The following is a 19,642-nucleotide window of genomic DNA, read 5'->3' as shown; positions in this document are numbered from 1 at the left end:
TGTCCTCGTATCTTCAGATAACTCAGCTTCAACACACATCGTCTGATGTTTTAGTATTCGCGCTAATGAATTATGTCAGTTCGAGTCTTGTTCACGGCCAATTGCGCGGATTCAAAGTTATTCAATTTCACGCTGTCAGCTGGCCAGTACGATATAACAATCGCGTAACTAGGGATATCTGGCAAATCAAGCGAGGCCAGTAGCAGCGCTATAGTTTAGGCCAGTGATGTTATCACATGCAGCAGTCCTGCCGTAGTGTGGACTAAATAGTTCCGGCTGGTAACGATGTAAGGCCTAGCCTGGTGATAGTTCAGATGTTGTTCATGCTTGCGATTATAGCGTGCAGGCCTGCGTGCGGATGCGCTAAAGCTAAACATATGAGCGATTAAAGCGTGCATGCCTGTATGCGGCCGCGCTTAATCAAATAAGCGATGATAGCGCATATTAGACAATAATGAGCCATTTCGCATACAAATGTTTCTCGCGAATTTGCAGAGCGCATCGTCGATAATACGAATTGGCATTTCAAAAGGACGGGAATTCTAGTTTTAAATGAGAAACTGCCGGGCTACGCACGTAGGGTTATTATCAGCCCGGGGCCTACTGAGGTCTTGATCAGCCAGTCGAATTTCATCGTGAAATTGTGGATTCTAATTATCCACTTGTTATTGCAGCAAGAACAATATGGGCGCATGCCGCAGCCTTATCAATAGGAATACAAATTTAGATGGTTTGAAATTCGATCTACGATATGATTGCGTCCGATAAAGTCCGCCCAGCAATGAAGTTTATTGCAAAAAAACATGTTCTCTCTCAATCTAATCGAATAAATTAAGAATTCCCGTCAACGAGAATCTTGTGCTGCATCAACATTTGACCAGGGTTGTAACCAAGTCACATTGTTCCGAGTCACGAGTCAATCTTACTTTTGTGGTTTTGACTGGAGTCGAGTCGAGTCATTTTCAATTCATCACCGAGTTGAGTCCGAGTCCAAGTCACCGTTTTAAGGGTCAAGTCCGAGTCATAGTGTTATGACTCGAGTCCGAGTCCAAGTAACAGTATTGAAGTCATGTTCAACGTATGTTTCCAATCCTCCTTGGGTGATATCGAATTACCTGCTTGCCAAACATGCTTATTTTGTCCCTATCATAGTCCTGGCACATGTTTATTTAGGCAGATTACGGATAGTTCCTGGCGTCATTTACCGATGCTACAGATAGACGAGACAGGCCGCCAATATGAAAACTTTACTAATCTTATAACTTTAAATCAAATATCTGTCTTGGCAGTCTGATATTTCACAAATACAATCATTCAGTTTTTATTACGAGCACATCGACGACCGCTCACAAATAGCTTATAGAGAATTAATGAATTCACGTATACATACTATCTGATAGAGAATCAACGAATTCACGTCTACATACTATCTGATTGAGAACCAACGAATTCACGTCTACATACTATCTGATAGAGAACCAACGAATTCACGTCTAGATACAAGCTGGTAGAGCATCAACAGATAAACGTTTATGTAGAGGTACAGATTTGCTTTCACATTATCAGGTGGTTGACCAGAAAACGGTCAACTTTCCTACTAAGCTCCCGAAATAGTCGCCAGAGCGTTACTTTAGTGCTGATTTACTGTTATCTTAGTCGAATTTGCCCTACATATACCAAAAATTCTCAAAAATGAGGACAAAATCTCGAAAAGGAGGGTACTTTTTAAAATTGTTAGATTAACGAAAAGAACTTAAATTTGGCTCAATTCCAACCAGAAGAGAGCAATGCTAAGAGAAAATATTTTGAATTAATTACAAATAGAGACTTCCGAATTTTACAGGCTACCTCATGATATTGTTAGATTGTGTAAAAATATGATTCACAGCAAATTTGGCTCAATTACAACTAGAAGAAGCGAAGTTATTAGAGTGGAATATTTCGGATATGATAAAATAGTCGACTCCCTACTAGTACGTAATTATATTATATGAAATCATTTCTCACTAAAAATACTCCTTTCATTTTCAAATCCAAAATTTTCTCTTCTCATCATTGATTCTACTTTTTAAAATTAAGCCAGATCCAATGTTCTTCTTATGCAACGTAACAATTTTATCAAGTTGCCACCCAGTAGAATAAAAAAGAAGTTATTTTCGATCAGTCCCATTGTACAAACATCACACAACATTAGCCATTCAACATTACTCACGTGCACAATGCACATACCTAACAAAACGTCAAATGGAAGTTTTATATTACGTTTTTTTTATGTTTAAGCGGCATGGCCTTAGAATAATCCACATCCACTGGATACAAGTTCCACTGGTGCATTAGATGCAGGAATTGAAAAGCAATTTTGAACCACACTGAAGAGCATCAGATACTCATGCATTCTAGTCGCCCAAAAATGCAGAGAATCATTGCCTTCAAATCTACACATGAGCTTATCAGTCTCTTCCAAGTAGGCTACTTGACCATCTGAGTCATTTCATTGGCTCTAATTGAACTTTGCTTCGATTGTTTGCTTGTATAATAGAAAATTCTTGAGTACTTCGATGGCGGAGGATCTATTACCTCTTCCTCACTGGATGATTTTGTACAATGCATTACTACTATGTACCATTGTCTATTGTTTTCACGGCGGCATATCTGATATCAGACGAGTGCAACGAAAGCAGTGGTGACAAATAGCGATGTCGTAAGAATTCGTCACATTTGTTGATCCAACCATCGTGATTCGCAAATTTCTTCACCTTCAAGTCATATAAAATGAGCCGAGTCAATGACTTGAGTCGAGTCATGCGTAATGACTCGAGTACAAGTCGAGTCAATCCAAATATTGACTCGAGTCGAGTCAATTTCCCATTGCAAGAAAATGACTCGAGTCAAATCGAGTCACACAAAAAATCGTACAGGCACGATTCGAGTCATTACAACCCTGCATTTGACTACGTAATTCAACGCCGTGCAATGCACAATGCACAGTAATAATAGTAAATCAAACACCGATAAGTGACATGGAGGGAATACGAGTGTATAAAGCAGACCAGAATTAGTAGCCTACAGATAATAGCGAACGAGAAAGTGCACATCTAACCAGTAGTTCCTCAAATTTCGTATAGCACAATGGGGGATCGAGTCTGACATCGCGACAATTGTTTGCTCATACAACGACACTTGAGCTGCATATCTGTATTCCCCGATAAAAGTTGGCAAAGTCTTGATAGAGTAATGAATATGCGCCCTTTGCACAGTAATGACTTTAAATTCGCAGGCATGCACAAACACACTGTCATATTTCGCGACCCAATTAAAGAGACTTTCACGAAACTAACTCATTAATAATTTTGTGAAGGAATATGCGTCCAAATACAATTTAATAAGTAGAACGTGAATTAGCTCGTTTGGTCAAGAGAGGCGATGGCGTTTCTCGGCGCAAGCATGTCGAAATTGACGTCGTAAACGAGTTCGCTTCGATTGTATTTTCATGATTACTAATCATGGATTACAATTTATTGAAGCATTTTAAGCACTAGTTCGTCGTCGCCGACGAAGGTGCGTATTCAATAATTGGCACGCGTATCGGTAAATGGTAAATAGTTGGCATTTACGGTATATCACGGACTCGCTAATTGACAGATGGCGGGCGTTTAAGCATTTTGTATGGGGTGGCCGCCACCCCGTAACTCGGCGCCTTTGACATTACATATCTGACTACACATCTATACTCTATTACTATAGATTATGTGGTGTACAAAATTAGCTGTACATCAGCAAAGTAAGCAAGGTCAATAAAATATAGTAAAAATACCCAAAACTTCTTAAGATTTACACATGGTGTGGCACGCTGGGAACGATCTCACCTCACGCAATTCCTTGCACAGCACACACTGAGATTCAAATTAGAAACTTTCTGTTAATTCTGCTTTGACTTTTCGACAAGGTATAACTTAAAAACTGGGTCGGAAGTTTTTGATGACGCCACGAGGCGCAGCATTATTGAAAGGGGTATTCCGGGTATAACTTGCAAGTACGCCTTACTTGACGGCACCGAGCGGACTGGCATTTCACAAGCATCGTGTAAATGTAATTTACTGTTGTACTATTCACGCGTAGGACGTAAAAAATCACATTTTCAAATATTTGAATAAAATTGTTTTAGTGCTGGGGATAATTTGTCAAAATAACGGGTTATAAACACCAGGCGAAAGGAAAACAACATGATGACGTCATAGAAGTAGCGAACATGTGACGTTCCACAATTACAGGTAGAATGTTTTAAAACAGTGTTTTTTGGCGGCGCAAAAATATTTGTAGCTCTAATAGCTCGGGTTATTTACACAAAATGTTTGGAACTATGCACCGTATCCTGCAGCGCACTGCGTGTCGAAATCGAAAAGTCACGGTACTGTACAACTTTTGAGAGTGATGCCCTTGGTACATTAAAAATGTTTTGAAGCTTTTTGGCCAAACTGATCAACCAAATATGCTTGTATTTGAGAGTTTCAAAATTAAATCGTCAGAATATTTCTTCATCGTGTCATAAAGGATGATACTCACGTTAAAGTTAAGAGCTTGGTGCCCTACTAAATTTAATGTGAGCAAATGTCTACCACATTTTCAGCTCATTTAGTAGTGAAATGAAGCAATAAAACTATACCCAATACAATTAACTTCCTCTGACCGAATGTCACGAGGTCCTAGGCCTTACGCGATTGTTGGTATAACAACCTGGATTTGATCCCGTAAATAGCAGATACAATTATACCGTTAATTAACCGAGTGGTCTAATAGTTAAGTCCCAACCCGAAATCAGATTTCGCACACTTAACCATTGTTTTTACTAGTCCTTAAAGTAGGGGGGCGTCAGACCCAGGAACTTTTTGAAAGCTGGCGCTGGAAAAGAAACTTGGTTAGGAGCCACGGTTTTAGAATGTACTTTCGAATACTCTGTTTTACCAATAAAATGCAAACGGAGCTCAAAAAGGTTGAAAAGCACTGCTCCAATGGATAGCCCCACTTTGATGTTTACTCGCCTGACATCACAAACGTTAAAGCTGGTGCATTTGTTACTCCATAAATTCTACAGCTCATCACAAATGAGCGTTTTTGTCGGTCAATCTCAGATACGAGGCATTTCGGCATAGCCACTTCCCTAATTTCCCGGAAAATATTGCGTGGTCAGCTATAAGCATGGATTAGTTTCACTCAGTATCTGAAGGTGATTGGGGACTGATACCAGATTAGATTATAGAGCTTACATATGTCAGCCGACTATTGCTTGAGAATCAAGCAAGGCAACCCACTATCTTAAGAATAATTAGCATAAATCTGTGCCCTAAAGCTAGCGATTTATTTGTTTTGCAGAAGCAATGACAATAAATTAACCAAATACAGAAGTATAGATGTTTATTTCTGGAATATTGAGTTACTTTCTTCTGCTGGCTGTTGAAACGTTTTCTGTAACAAACACAAAATATTAAAAGTGGTACTTTTATGCGGATTATGAGACAATATGTGACAGGTGCCTAACCCCCAAATCTGAAAGAGAAAAGCCTAGTCATATTTGAATTCAGCGCCCTAAAGTTAGTCAAAACCAACTGTCAGATCGAAGTCAACGAAAATAGTGTTGCAAAGTGATAATAATAACACTATGTAACAGACATTTAGTATGTCCGATTTTTTGATAGTTCCTATACCATATTCCACTGTAAAACATGTTTCCCGCCTTTTTTGTCGCAAGTGTCGTTTAAAAATGTAATTTCAAGCTTTTTTAAGTTCCCGCCCCATGTTTTTCAATATCCTTCATGTTATGTTCGTGCATTTACGTTTCAGTGTTGTTTCCTACGTGTCTCCTAATTTCTATAGGACTAGTAATTAACTCCAATCATTATTTCCTTGTGTGTCGTGCTTGTATTTATACCCTGTGTTCTGTTGACTCGTGGTCTTTTCATTCAACTGCACTCTGGATCGTGTCGACTGTCTGATAGTTATTCTGCTGTACAATATACTGATTTCTTATTGCAACCTCGTCGTATTGAGTTATTGTTCAAACAAGACCAAAGAACATAACAATTGGTGTCAGAAGTGGGATTCGAACCCACGCCTCCATTCGGCGTGGTCTTTGAGCGCCTCACCGAATACGGTTTCACCGTCAACTTCGCTAAATGTGAATTTTTCAAAAGTAGTATCGAGTATCTTGGTCATATAATCGACAAGGACGGCAAACGCCCGTCTCAGAAATCCGTTGAAGCAATCAAACAGTTGCCTAAACCTCAGGATGTTCGCCAGCTACAGGCATTCCTGGGCAAAGTCAATTATTATCGCGCGTTTATTCCTAATTTAACGAATAAAGCCGCTGCCTTGTACCGTTTTCTTCAAAAAGACGCGAAATTCATTTGGAATACGGACTGTGACGCAGCTTTTCGCATTCTCAAAAACGACGTTATCGACGCTACGCAGTTAGCTTATTATGATGTAAACAAGCAGCTCATTTTGTCAACTGACGCTTCTCAATTCGGAATCGGCGCTGTCCTCTCAATGGAGCACAATGGCGAAGAGAGACCGATCGCGCACGCATTGAAAACGCTTTCTGATTCGCAAAAATCCTACTCTCAAATCGAGAAGGAAGCTCTGTCAATCATTTACGGAGTCACTAAATTTCGTCAATTCTTGTATGGTAGAAAATTTACGCTCGTAACGGACCACAAACCGCTTTTAGCTATTTTCTCGCCGGACAAGAAAATTCCCGTGATTACAGCGCAACGCTTACAGCGATGGGCACTAACGCTCATGGCTTATCAATACGATCTTCGCTATAAACCGACTAATCAGCACGGAAACGCCGACGGTTTATCTCGCCTACCAAAGGGTCCAGACCCTGAGTTTGACGAACTGGAAATTCGTGAAAACGCGGAGATCGTTTACGCTATTAACATGGCATTCGATGGCTTACCGTTAACTCGCAATGAAATTCGCGACGCGACGCTGAAAGACAAAACCATGAAACTAGTAAAATTATCTGTCACTCATGGTAATTGGAATCCAAAGACGCACATTGATGATTTTTCTTGGTTTTCCACTCGCAAACATTCGCTTTCTCTGCACGAAGACATAGTCATGCTCAATATTGATGGTTTTCAGCGCGTAGTAATTCCGCAGTCACTTCGTTCGCGAGTCTTATCATTGTTGCACGAAGGACATTGGGGTATCGCGAAAATGAAGCAGATGGATCGGCGCTACATCGCATGGCCTTCCATTAATCGCGACATTGAAAATCTCGTCAAGAGTTCCGACGCTTGCCGCAAAGTAATGAAAGCGCCTGATCGTCAGTATCGCGAATGGCCCAAAACGTCTGAAAGCTTTGAACGGATTCACTTGGACTTCGCAGGTCCAATAAACAATAAAATATTTCTTGTCATCGTCGATGCGCATTCGAAATATCCTTTCGTTAAAGTAATGAATGTCGGTTCTACCACAACCTTGTGTGTGGTCAACGCTTTGAGGGAAGTCTTCTCTATCGAAGGCTTGCCCGTAACAATTGTCACGGATGGTGGGCCGCAATTCACATCGAATGAATTCGATACGTTTTGCTCTAATTTGGCAATTAGCCATATCATATTACCGTCTTTTCATCCTGCCTCGAGCGGGGAAGCGGAGCGTTTTGTCCAGACTTTAAAAGCTGGATTAATAAAAAATTGCGACGGGGGAAAAGATCTCAACTTCGCGCTCCAAACACTTCTCGCTACGTACCGATGTGCACCGCACCCGGGCATAGACTGGAAAACGCCTGCCGAGATTTTACATGGTCGGCAGCTGCGCAATTTGTTAAGTTTGTGCTCGCCCTTCGATAAATCGAAACCCGTTACGCCTAGACCAGGGGTTCTCAAAGGGTGGGTCATGGCCCACTGGTGGGCCACAGGAGCATTTGAGGTGGGCCACAGAGCTATTTGTAATATTGTAGAACTATAGTGAAAATTTGGTTATATTTGTTATGTTATTCGCTCGAAAATATATTCATATTATCAAATTATATGTAGGCTACCTTAAGTTTTTCATTTAACTCTGATGGGACGTATTGGAACGTATGGAGTCACAATCTACAAGTCGAAAATAGGAGGGGAAACGGATACTTTTATCCCTCGGCTACAACTTACGCCAACGAAAATAATTTCGACTATATATTAACTCGATGTTAGTGCTGAAGCGACCAAGTATCCAGCAGGGTCGTATGTCGTATGCCGTTGAAAATATTGTGCAATAAACTAGGACAGACGTGTATTCAATGTAGATTTACGGTACCTTGGCAGGTCGTTATTGTAATATAAAAAAAGCCATAATCGCAATTTATCACCAATTCAACTTCCTATCGAAGTATACGGCACCACCGCAACGAATCATAATGTATTGAGGATTAAGAGCAGCACATTAATGGTTCAAGTCGGTTTAAAATTTCCGGCCTTGAAATCATTGTACATAATGTAAGAGTCACATGAAATGATTGTACCATTGAAATAAATGTTCTGACATCGTAACTTCAGTGGATACAGCACATACTATATGTACATTGTACAGCTTGAACATTGAAATATTCTTTCTCCACATCTGTGCAGTATCCCTTTCACCAACGAATTGTTTGAAGCTGGCCCAGCCCCAATCCGCACCATAGTGGAAGTAAAACCGCAATCACACAGTGGATGCGGGGATTCGACAATTGGGTTTCGCGACGTGAGTGGAACAGCGGTACACAAGAGTTATACGATCTACCAGGACCGTAACTGCCGCACCTAAAACTTCCAATTGGGAGGAGCTCAAAGGGTCCAAATTTCGTTGGTCGTTTGTTTGTATAAGGAGATTTACTCAACTTGAAAATTTTCGTCGCGCTTCGCGCGATTTCATTACTTTTAAGGTCTACAGTTGTAATGATCAGTAAGAGAAAAAAGCGCATATTTTAGAGAAATAGGCATATCGGCGCCAGCGATGACCACGTCTTGAACAGGACTAGTATGACTCTAGTATATGAGGTGGGCCACAGAACATTTTCAAACCGGAAAATGGGCCACGGGCAAAGAACGGCTGAGAACCCCTGGCCTAGACAATCAGTCACTCATTTCGAGATTGGTTCCTCGGTTTACGCTCGCAGTTACCGAAGCGGACCAAAGTGGGTTGCTGGCGTGGTGACGGAAATACTGGGGCGTGTTGTGTACATTATAAAAACAGATCATGGGTATTGGAGAAGGCACAAAAACCAACTTCAACCACGCTTGATTTCACCTGTCCCAAAATAATACAGCCACACAGGAAGTTGCTCAGCCTCCGCAGTCGCAAGCTGAGCAACCATTGGTTAGGAACAGGGCACAAGGTCCTGCAGCTAGTCCTGCCTGTACGTCGGGTAGACGTTATCCTCTTAGGAATAGGAAACCCACCGATTTCTATAGACCTACGTACATGTGGGCAACCCTCTAACTTACAGGGGAGGACTGTTATGTTCGTGCATTTACGTTTCAGTGTTGTTTCCTAAGTGTCTCCTAATTTCTATAGGACTAGTAATTAACTCCAATCATTATTTCCTTGTGTGTCGTGCTTGGATTTATACCCTGTGTTCTGTTGTCTCGTGGTCTTTTCATTTAACTGCACTCTGGATCGTGTCGCCTGTCTGATAGTTATTCTGCTGTACAATATACTGATTTCTTATTGCAACCTCGTCGTATTGAGTTATTGTTCAAACAAGACCAAAGAACATAGCACTTCATTGAAATTCCTATTAGCTGTGACGACACTGTAAAGTGTAAACCATCATTCAATCCATAATAGGGGGTTGTTAAAGTAATTATCAACTGCTTAATCTCAGTTAGTCAGTATTGGCAGAAAGCAATCTCAAATAAACTGGTAATAAACTGGATGCGCATCTAGTACAGTGATTCTCAAACTTTTTAGACGCACCCCCCTTTTTGATAATGGAAAATTTCGCGTTCCCTTATCATCATGTCACAAAATGCAACCAGAATGCTAGTTATCCCAACGGATAGTTTGATGGCATGGAAGGTTAAGACTGGCTATGAGACTATTCTCAAATATGAAATTCAGACTATACACAAAGCAATAACTATGAATTCGAGTTAAATCGTGCGGAGAGCAAAAAAATGCACTAGACCGCAGCTTCACGGCAGATATGAACTTTGGACAGGACCCGGATTGTGGGTTATTTTCGTTGGATCCGTTCTGTGATTCTGAGAAAAAATGTTGGACTTAGACTTTGAGCATGCCAAAATCCGGAGTCGTGCACGGTGATTTCGCAACCAGAAGTGCCCGGTGGCTAGAGAGAATAATTGTTACCAGTGTTGCCAATTGACGCATTTAGAATACAAATTACGGAATTTTGGCACATTTTCATGCTGGTTGGCACCGGAATGATGAGTTTGGCACGTTGGCACTTTGGAATTTCTTCAACTATAGCAATGTAAATTTGTTAACAGCACATTGTGTCTTATAAAATGCTGTTTACGCGAGCACCTAAGGAGGTATTTGATGTTAGAATTATAGAAATATGAAATTGCAGTTAGCATATAGGTATGGTTATAATAAATATTTGTCTTGTATAGGTGCATTAGAGTTGGATAGAAATGACTTCTTTTTTCATATTTACTGGCTGAAGATGCTATAAGTTGAATTACAACCGGTGTATGTGAATTCATTGAAACGGAAAATTTGATCTAGTCTAGTGTATTTTCCTTTCCACATATGTATCAACATCACGAATCAAATCAGATCCCACCATGAACATGTTGAAATTTATGGCGTCCGGGATTAGGTTGCGGTTGAGTTGTCCTAAAATTAGGGTTGGGGGTAGGGGTTTGGTTAAAGTCACATAAAATCGGATTGGGTTCAGGATTAGGTTCGGTGTAGTAGAATTTAGGGTTAGGGCAGGGGTCGCCAACTCAAAATGGGTCGCGGGTCACTTTTTCAATTTCCTAGAATCCGCGGGCCGCATGCTATCAATATCGAGATAAAAGTAGGCAACGCAGTTCAACATCCACGTCTGATAACTCTACGTTATTGCAATGCTTTGCTCTCTAACATGGGCGACGGTTATAGTCACCACAAAAGAACTAATGTTTTATTGAACAAACACAAATACAACAAAAAGTATCATGATCATCAATTTCATTATATTTTGAGCTATGAGCTGTACACGATACCTGACAACACTCTGTAGCCGCTAAAATAGGGGTGGCTAACATTTTTGCTATTCACGGCCGCATTTCGATTACTCATGTAGCCTGCGGTCGCGTGGTTAGTTGTGACAAACTAGCTGCGGCCAAATACCCACGTCATACTGTTCCTGTCCAATGCCGGTACACTCCGAACTAGTCGACTTACGCATATTGGCTTACTATGCGCACCGAAATCGTTAGTAGTTATGTCGTAAATAGCCACATGTAAACGTTCTGTAGTCGCGCGAAGCGCGAAAAAATATTTATGTTCATGAGTGAATTTCGTCAACAAATATTAGTATAGTTTTACATATTACTATAAAATATTTATCCTTTTACGGCGTGTTGGTGACTCCTGGGTTTGGGCATCTTCAAATTAGGGTTTGGGGTTGGTTAGGCTTGTTAAAGTATTGAAATGTTAAGATGGAGTAGGGTTGTCCGGGTTGGGGTGAGTTTTAAAGTTAGGGTTACTAATTATAATCAAGGTTGGGGTGTCGTTGGATTAGGGTAGGGAGTAAGGGTAACCTCAATTCAATTATAAACGCCATAAATTAAACATGTTCTCGGATTGGTGATGGTCATGTTGTTATGGATAATAAAGTAGACTAGACCTGGTGAATTTTGGGCTAGAAAAATAGTTTTGAATAGGATATTCATATTGCAATGAACCCGGATATTTTCGTTTGACATATTTTGTGATACGACAGTTGTTATACTATGTTCTTTCCAATTCTCTACTTGTTGCTGACTATCACCCCTGACGAGTGTCTGTCGAAAATATTCGGGTTCTTTTCAATATTATTTATTATTATTTATTTCAATTGTATAATAAAGTTATGTACCTCCAAGAAGCTCTTTAATTATTTATCATATTCTTGCCCACCCTAAATACTATTTCATTCAAATCCAAATTTTTCGACGACAATAACTTCACTTTCACTGGTTGGAATTGAACTAAATTTGGTGAACATCATTTTTATAGACAACCTAACACGTTCATGGGGTGAACAGGAAATTTTAAAATAGTTTGTAATTCATTTTTACATATTAAATAGAAACTTTCTTCTCCTGTAGCAATGCGGCTACTGGTTGGAATTGATCCAAATTTGGTGTGTAGGCTTAAATTAGATAACCTAACAATTTTATCAAGTAGTCAGTACGATTTGAGAAGAAAAGTCATTTTTGAAGACCCCTAGTCTACACGCGTCTTTTTTATTTGGGCGTATTTTGTCATTTTTATTTATCGGTAGGCCGTTGGTCAACAATTAAAAAATGCGATGCGATTCGCGAAGAAAAAGTTCAAGTTGAATTCATCTTCTTAAATATACTCTACCTCATGTTAATTTACGAAAACTGCGCAACTCGTTAATGCGGTATGTGATGCATCTCTGTATTGCTCTTCGCCTTAACTACGAGCCTCGAAATATGGTTGAGGGTACTATGTCATAACATTATATGAAAACGGTCACTGGTGTGATTATCTTTTACATCCCATGATGCAGTGGAAACTTTTTTAGTGTTGGTATGTAGCAGCACGATCCCAGCCATTTTGCACTTTCCTGATTTTGACAGCCTATGCAGGCAAATTTATAAGTGCTTCTCACAACTACTTAACCCTTTTGAAATCCGGTCAGTTTTCGCGAAACTGACCATCACTTTCCAAATTCATACCGTGACCTCAGCAAGACTTAACTCTGGGCTGTTTCAGTTTAAAAGTGGGCGGACTATACCCCTCTACCGTTTCCGCCCTCGATCGACACCCCAAGACATGTCTAGGGTTTTGTATAAGACTAAATAAACAATCTTTTTCTCTAAAAAATCTCTTTCTTTCTCTCATTTTTCAAGACTGACCCCCAGGATAGCGCCAGAGAGTCAAAAATGATGCATGAGTGCGTAGCCACCGTTGCCTGGTTTCAAACAAGCCGTCAACCATGACCGTAAACCATGCCGCTCGCCAGTTATCGAAATATCAAAAATACATGAAAAATTTACATATGGGCGTGGTCAGTAAGTGGTCACTATGGTCAACTTCAAGATCAATACCGAATCGGACCCCTACCGCCCAGTTAATGGCATGAAACAACGTGGTATACTTTGTCTTGTCGTATCCAGCCATTTGCAGGCATAGTAAACCAGTTTATGACTCATATTCGGTCACGAACTTAACTATGTTCTGGAAAATCACCGAAGCGTGACCACAATTACCAAACCCCTTCAGAATACATCCAAGAACAAGTTTTGATGTTTGAGACGGTGAAAAATTACACAGAACACCGTACAAGTCGACTTCTGATGTTCTGACAGAATGTCTGACTAGATTTCCCACTCGGAAAATATCTGGAAATTTTTGGTGATAACCACTTTTTTCTGCATGCGTATTTTCGGCCGAACTCCTTATGTAAGATTGTCGGTGCACGAAAATTGTCATGCCTTATGCCTTCGAATTAGGTATCATATAAATCAGAAGATTGCTAGCTTTCCCTACAAACAAAAATGAAGCCTATAGGACATAGACAAATAAAGATAAGGCCAGATGAAGTTGACCGATTCCGTATACGGAATCAGATTTTAAAAGGGTTAAATTATTACTTACTTCCTGATACCTGAGTAGACTTGAAGCAAGCTAATTCTACGTTCCCTTGAAGTAGTTTTAGGATGTCAATAAAACGGCTTCTTGTACTCAGACTTCAGTAAGATTTTTGCGTCTTGAAGCAAGCTAATTCTACGTTCCCTTGAAGTAGTTTTAGGATGTCAATAAAACGGCTTCTTGTACTCAGACTTCAGTAAGATTTTTGCGTCGCTAAGTTGTATTTCTATTTGTGCTGCAGTCTTTACTACTTGAACCACCTCTGTGTTAGTGTTGTTGGTTCTTGGGAGGAGCGTTACGGTCCATATTGTGTACACACCATCATCATTCTGTAATAATACATTCTCGATAACATAATTCTCGGCAATATCATTTTCGGTCATAGTTCTCTCAGTGATTTCATGTAACCATCAAAGCTAGCGTATAATCCCAACACTCGAAAAATTGTCTCTCGCTACTCGAATCATGGCAATTAATACTCGATTAGTATTCGAGATCCGAAGCATGGAGACCAGTCAAATCACGGAGTAGGAATACCGTGAAATTCCGATCCAGGGATTTAATTTTTTTTTCTGCCACAGGATAGTATAGAAGTCTTTCGCAATTGTGTCACCAATGTAGAACCTTCATTGTGAAATCATGGATACGACTTATATTATAATGACCTCATCACGAGAACCCGTCCATACACCCATGGCTATTTTATTTTTTACAGAAAATACAAGGACACAAACCTCGATAAATCGTCCTTTCAAAGTAGGGCTTGGCACACCCTCGTGTGGTGATATCCAAAATCTTCCACAACGTTCACGAGCTCCAATGCCCTAAACTTTACTATTGACGAAGTTTTTTCGGTCAACTTATTTTACTTTACGTCAACCAATACTGCACCCTCAAAACTCGTTTTGATATCTCTATTTATTGTTCTTAGATGCTATTTGGGACCGATCAATCGTGGGTCTTCCTACATTACGGAGAGAATATGACGTGGGTACATTTCAGGATAAATATAACCGCATGCTGATTGATAAATCATTTATGTTACTCCACATTTAGCACTAGTCCTTCTACATCGGTAATTATGTAGGATACTGTCCAAGTGTAGCCTACTGCGGTGACCTATTATTCAAGCGTTCATTGTTGACTTGTGGATATGTGCCATGCAATCATTCATTATCAATTAGGGAATTACCAACCGTTTATAATATTTTTTTCAGATATAAAATTTTGTACTTCAATGACCTCGCTCCGCAGGTTGTAATTGAACCAAATTTGATGCGCAGCTTTTTAGCAGACCTAACAACTTTGTCAACTAGACCAGTGTTTGCTAAACTTTTTCGAGCTACAGCTCCCTGGAAAACGAAGAAAATGCCAGCGCCCCCCGACACTCCCTCATCACGCTAAATTTATTAAACGAAATTTGCTCTGCATTTATTACAGCCAATAATAAGACGGATGAATGATGATGGTTATCGTCATCTCTCTTCATGTCTCATTCTAAGATTTACAGTGTCCACGTCCCATACTGTTAAGTCGGTGTCCGCCGTGAGTCAAGTAGCCTACGATCAAATATGAGCGGAGAAGGGCTACGACGATAAGTTCAATCCGACTCCAATGAGAGTGTTTGTATTTGATTCAATTGTGAATCCAGAACTAAGAAGGATTATATGCATACTTTTGATTGAGCTCCAAATTGTTCTACAATACGATGTTCGGGAACTTCACAGAACAGATTGATTATTCAGTGAGGGATTTTTAATTGGAATATGTCCTGGAATGAAATCACTATACACTCGTGCATTTTTCAGAGATGTTGTCTTTTGTTCCTCCAACACAATCGGGTACTAGAGCTGTACAGGTTTAACTCACGCAATCTTGAGAATTGAAACAGTTCTAGTGTCGCAAAATTTCGGTGAAATATCACGGGCGTATCACTGAATCCGGAGAGTACCATTTTCACCTTTATCAGGTTTCATCATTACACAGAACGGATATATTCTATTCATAAATTTTGGAGAATATGCAGGTCAGGTAGAAGCGATATCGTATGTCGCAACCAGAACGCCGTGTCGAAGGCCTTGGTTGGAGTACAGTGGAAAATCCGCAATCGTTTGAAAAAGACAATAAATTAACGAAAGGCAGTATCTCCTGAAAAGTCCAATGAGCAAGAACTCCTCAAATACTTCGTTGTTCTCACAGCACACAATGAACCACACAGGTCCGGGATATATTGAGAACTGCTAAATTAGCCCATTGATGGGTAGGATCGACATTGTCAAGTGACAATGGACTTTTCCAATACAACAGAATGCATAGACGGAGGGCCCTAAATTGCCCTGACTGAATCGATTCTGCATTGTTACTGCGAATTGGTTGCTTTGTTCATCAGTCGTTTCAACACTATTCAGCAGTTGACCTCTAAACCTACCCGCCCCAATTTGCTTTCAGCGTCCACCCACTGCCCCATTTTATATCTAGCGCCCCCAATCGCCCATTTTCATGGCGAGCAATCACAGACCGGACAATGCATTAAGCGTCGGTGTATTACTACGTTGATATTGCGCAGAGTGTAAAACGGATTTCTGTACCTGCTAAGGATCTCACCCCATTAACAAGGTATGGATCAGTAGCCAACTACCCCAATCGCACGCATTTGGTTTTTATGATACAATAAGCATATGAAATCGAAATTAACCCGTACGCCTGCTAGATTTTTTACATCAGACAATGATATTAATTTCATTGATTGGTTGAATAAGCATCATTCACTGACTACCTATACATGTAGTATATTTGCTGTTGATGGTGGGTGATTGCGATCAAGCTCACAGCAGAAAGTCATAAAATATTCACATTAAAAACATTCAAATTCGATATTTCGAGCAAACTTTTGTAACAAAGCAAGTGAAATTTCTGAAATTGGAAAGGTGCATGCTCGTTTAGTGTTGATTTTCCATGTGGCCAGCACCATGCATAGAGGTACCCGCAGTTAAAATGGAATAAATTTCAACCAATGATGTTAAAATGAAATGGAAATTATAATATATTAAAAAGTGCAGAACCTACAAATGTTCGTTTGTGAGCGTGAGCATCTAAATTTCTGAGGTTCACACATAGAATGCGAACGTGACGCTTACGTTCAAACCAACCCTAGTAGCGAGCTCTAATGTGCCTACTCTCCTTGATCGTTTTGGACCTTATGTTCCAAGACATAAGGCAGAATCCTCAATGCAAACATGTGAGTTCTTCACCCTTTCGGCAAACTGGAGCCTCCAGGAGCTTTGTGTCAGCTCTCAAAAACATGTCTGCCAGCAAGCATTATCCACTCTCGGAAAATACGCTGTATTTTCGACAGGAGTGCAGAACATATTTTAAGACCTGGCCATCCGAGCACTAGTAGACATTCTTGTACAAAACCCAACAACTTGCTTCGCCGAGAAAGGTTTTAGGGAAATATAGTTTATATCAAAACGAGCATGATGAGACACTTGATAGCTCAAGCTACATAGTAGCCAATCTGTTGCACATCTGAACAAAATGTTGTTCAGTATAACGGCCTATCTTCATCTTCTTTTTGTATGACAACTTTCGGTTAATTTGTGCAATTAAAAGTGCGAACGGAGCTCAAAATGGTTGAAAAGCAATGCCCTATCCTAGAGGATCCTCTATTCTCATTCGAATATAAACGGGGCATTGTAGACTAAACGCACATCTGCATGGACTTGGACTTCATGAAACGGGGCTGTGTGACACATTCAATCAACCAGGGAGGCCATATTTTAGGTATAATAATCCAGAATGCCCACTTTCAATGTGTTCCAAAGGCTTAAACATCAAATTTTTCTTTCTGATGACTATATTTGGAGATTTAACTGACATAATGCTCCAGATATTGTGGATGATTTCGATGAAACGTGCAGTTGACAAAAGGGCTGGATGGTCCTTGCCATAGAATCGCAAGCCACGTGCAGTTGATTCGCTGAATATGCTCAATGCATGCTGCGGCGAGGTCCTTGCTATATTGCTAGGATTTAGTGAAACCCTTTTCAAGTTCGAAGCGATTTTTAGAGTCTTCGTTTCTTCCAGCTTTTTTATATGACTGAACTCCGGCGTACATGATTCACCCAGAATATGCTCAAAATTCATGGTTAGGAGATTCAGATATTTTTGTTGACGAGGTGATTGTAAATGTTCTTGAAGTTGTGGGTGAAGTCAAAAATCAGAAATAATTGCTCATCAAAACGTTGTGGGTGCGGCACACTTGGGCGAAGATGTCCATCGCACAGATCAAGAAACAATTTCCTATTGCACACATGGTTGTCAACAGATAAAGAAACGACAAAAAGGAAATCGTTGAGAGCATTCATCACAATGTCAAACCATTTCCTCAGTGTGCTAGTGTCCAATGTGCTCACAGGAATCAACCATACAACATTCCCATGGAATGACTGTACCATGAAAGCCAATACCGTTTTAGATGGAGTAGCATCGTCTGTGTATCCAACAAAAGACCTATTAGTGTATTCTACACGCTGAGCTGTGTAGACCTCGTCAATCACAAGCCTGACAACTTTTTCGGACTCTGTCAAATCACATGTTCTTGCCATCAGTTAGCTTATATCAACCTCGCCCGATTCAACTGCTCCTTAGGTGACTGATGGATGGCAAAATTAAAAAGTGTTTAGAGCTTCTTGTACAAACTGGTGCTGGTTAATTTCCACAGAAATACCGTTACAAAGATGTCTGACGAGTACCGACGGCCTTGCTTCGGCCGAGAAATCATTTCCAATTGCGCCATTATAAATTTTATGAGAGCATCAGGCTGTTCATTAAAGGCCGAGACGCCGTCTCTTGACATTACATAACTTTTCAAATGACTGATAGCTAATGCAATATGAGCAGTAGTATCCGCACAATCACCACTGTTCACTAGAACTGTTCAAAAATAACTTTTTTTACGGATTCCTGCCATTCACTGATTAAATTGTCAGGTTACCCTAAAAAACGCTGCACATGCAATTTGGTTCGATTCTAACAAGTATAGGACTCCGCATATCCAATAAAAAAAATTAATTTATCATGGAAAATTAAAAAAAAATCCAAATTTTTCTGCAAATCCCATGAAATTGTTGAGCTGTCATCAAAGATGTTGCAAAACAGATTTGAGTCAATTCCGACCAGTAGAAGCGGGGTTATGTGAGTTTTTCGTTGATAAATCGCGGATTATCCCCGATCAAGGATAATCCGAGGATTATAATAAAAAAAATATGGGTAATGCATTTGGACTCAAATTTGGCCTGCGCAACGATGCTGACTCTCGACTACGTCGACGTGCTGTGTTAGTGTCATATGTGAAGGATTGAAAATCTTCTGGACTGAAATGCTTCTTACATACTCTGTGTCCTCCCGATACTGTCCAATTTTTCCTTGGAATAGCTCTCACCCACTGTTCTTTCAAAACACTGTCTTTTGGGAAATTACAAGTTGATATAGAGTAGGGTTGCCATTCGTCCGGAATTTTCCGGACATGTCCGGAATTTCACCGTTCAAACTGTGTCCGGGAGGAATTTCTAAAATATGCCTAAATGTCCGGAATTTTGAAGGCTTGAAATAGGATAATTTTTTTTCGTAAATCAACAAAAAATATATTATTTTTGGGCAGATTTGTGCCACTAGAAATTTTTCTTCGCGCCATGTGCGCGATGTAGTTTCACATTCATATATTCTAGTATGTGAGCCACCGCCCTCGCAAAACATGCAGTTGTGAATAAATAAATAAATTATCCATCATTTACTGTTTTAAGTCTAATTGTAATCGCAATTATGTGAGAATGGTATA

At 40.1% G+C, this 19,642-nt stretch overlaps 1 protein-coding gene across 1 annotated transcript in view; it reads left to right on the top strand.

The window, feature by feature from the left end:
* Positions 1-19,642, top strand: part of LOC145457980 (uncharacterized) — a 55,545-nt gene that overhangs the window by 21,529 nt on the left and 14,374 nt on the right. Inside the window, exon 6 of the mRNA XM_080336300.1 lies at positions 14,735-14,790. Coding sequence (XP_080192426.1) covers positions 14,735-14,790 — 56 coding nt within the window. The remainder of the gene's footprint in view (positions 1-14,734; positions 14,791-19,642) is intronic.

Source organism: Botryllus schlosseri, chromosome 1, assembly GCF_051294905.1.
Source record: "Botryllus schlosseri isolate E-star chromosome 1, Bs_hap1, whole genome shotgun sequence".
Lineage (NCBI taxonomy): Eukaryota > Metazoa > Chordata > Ascidiacea > Stolidobranchia > Styelidae > Botryllus > Botryllus schlosseri.
This window is presented reverse-complemented; position numbering and strand designations above follow the sequence as displayed.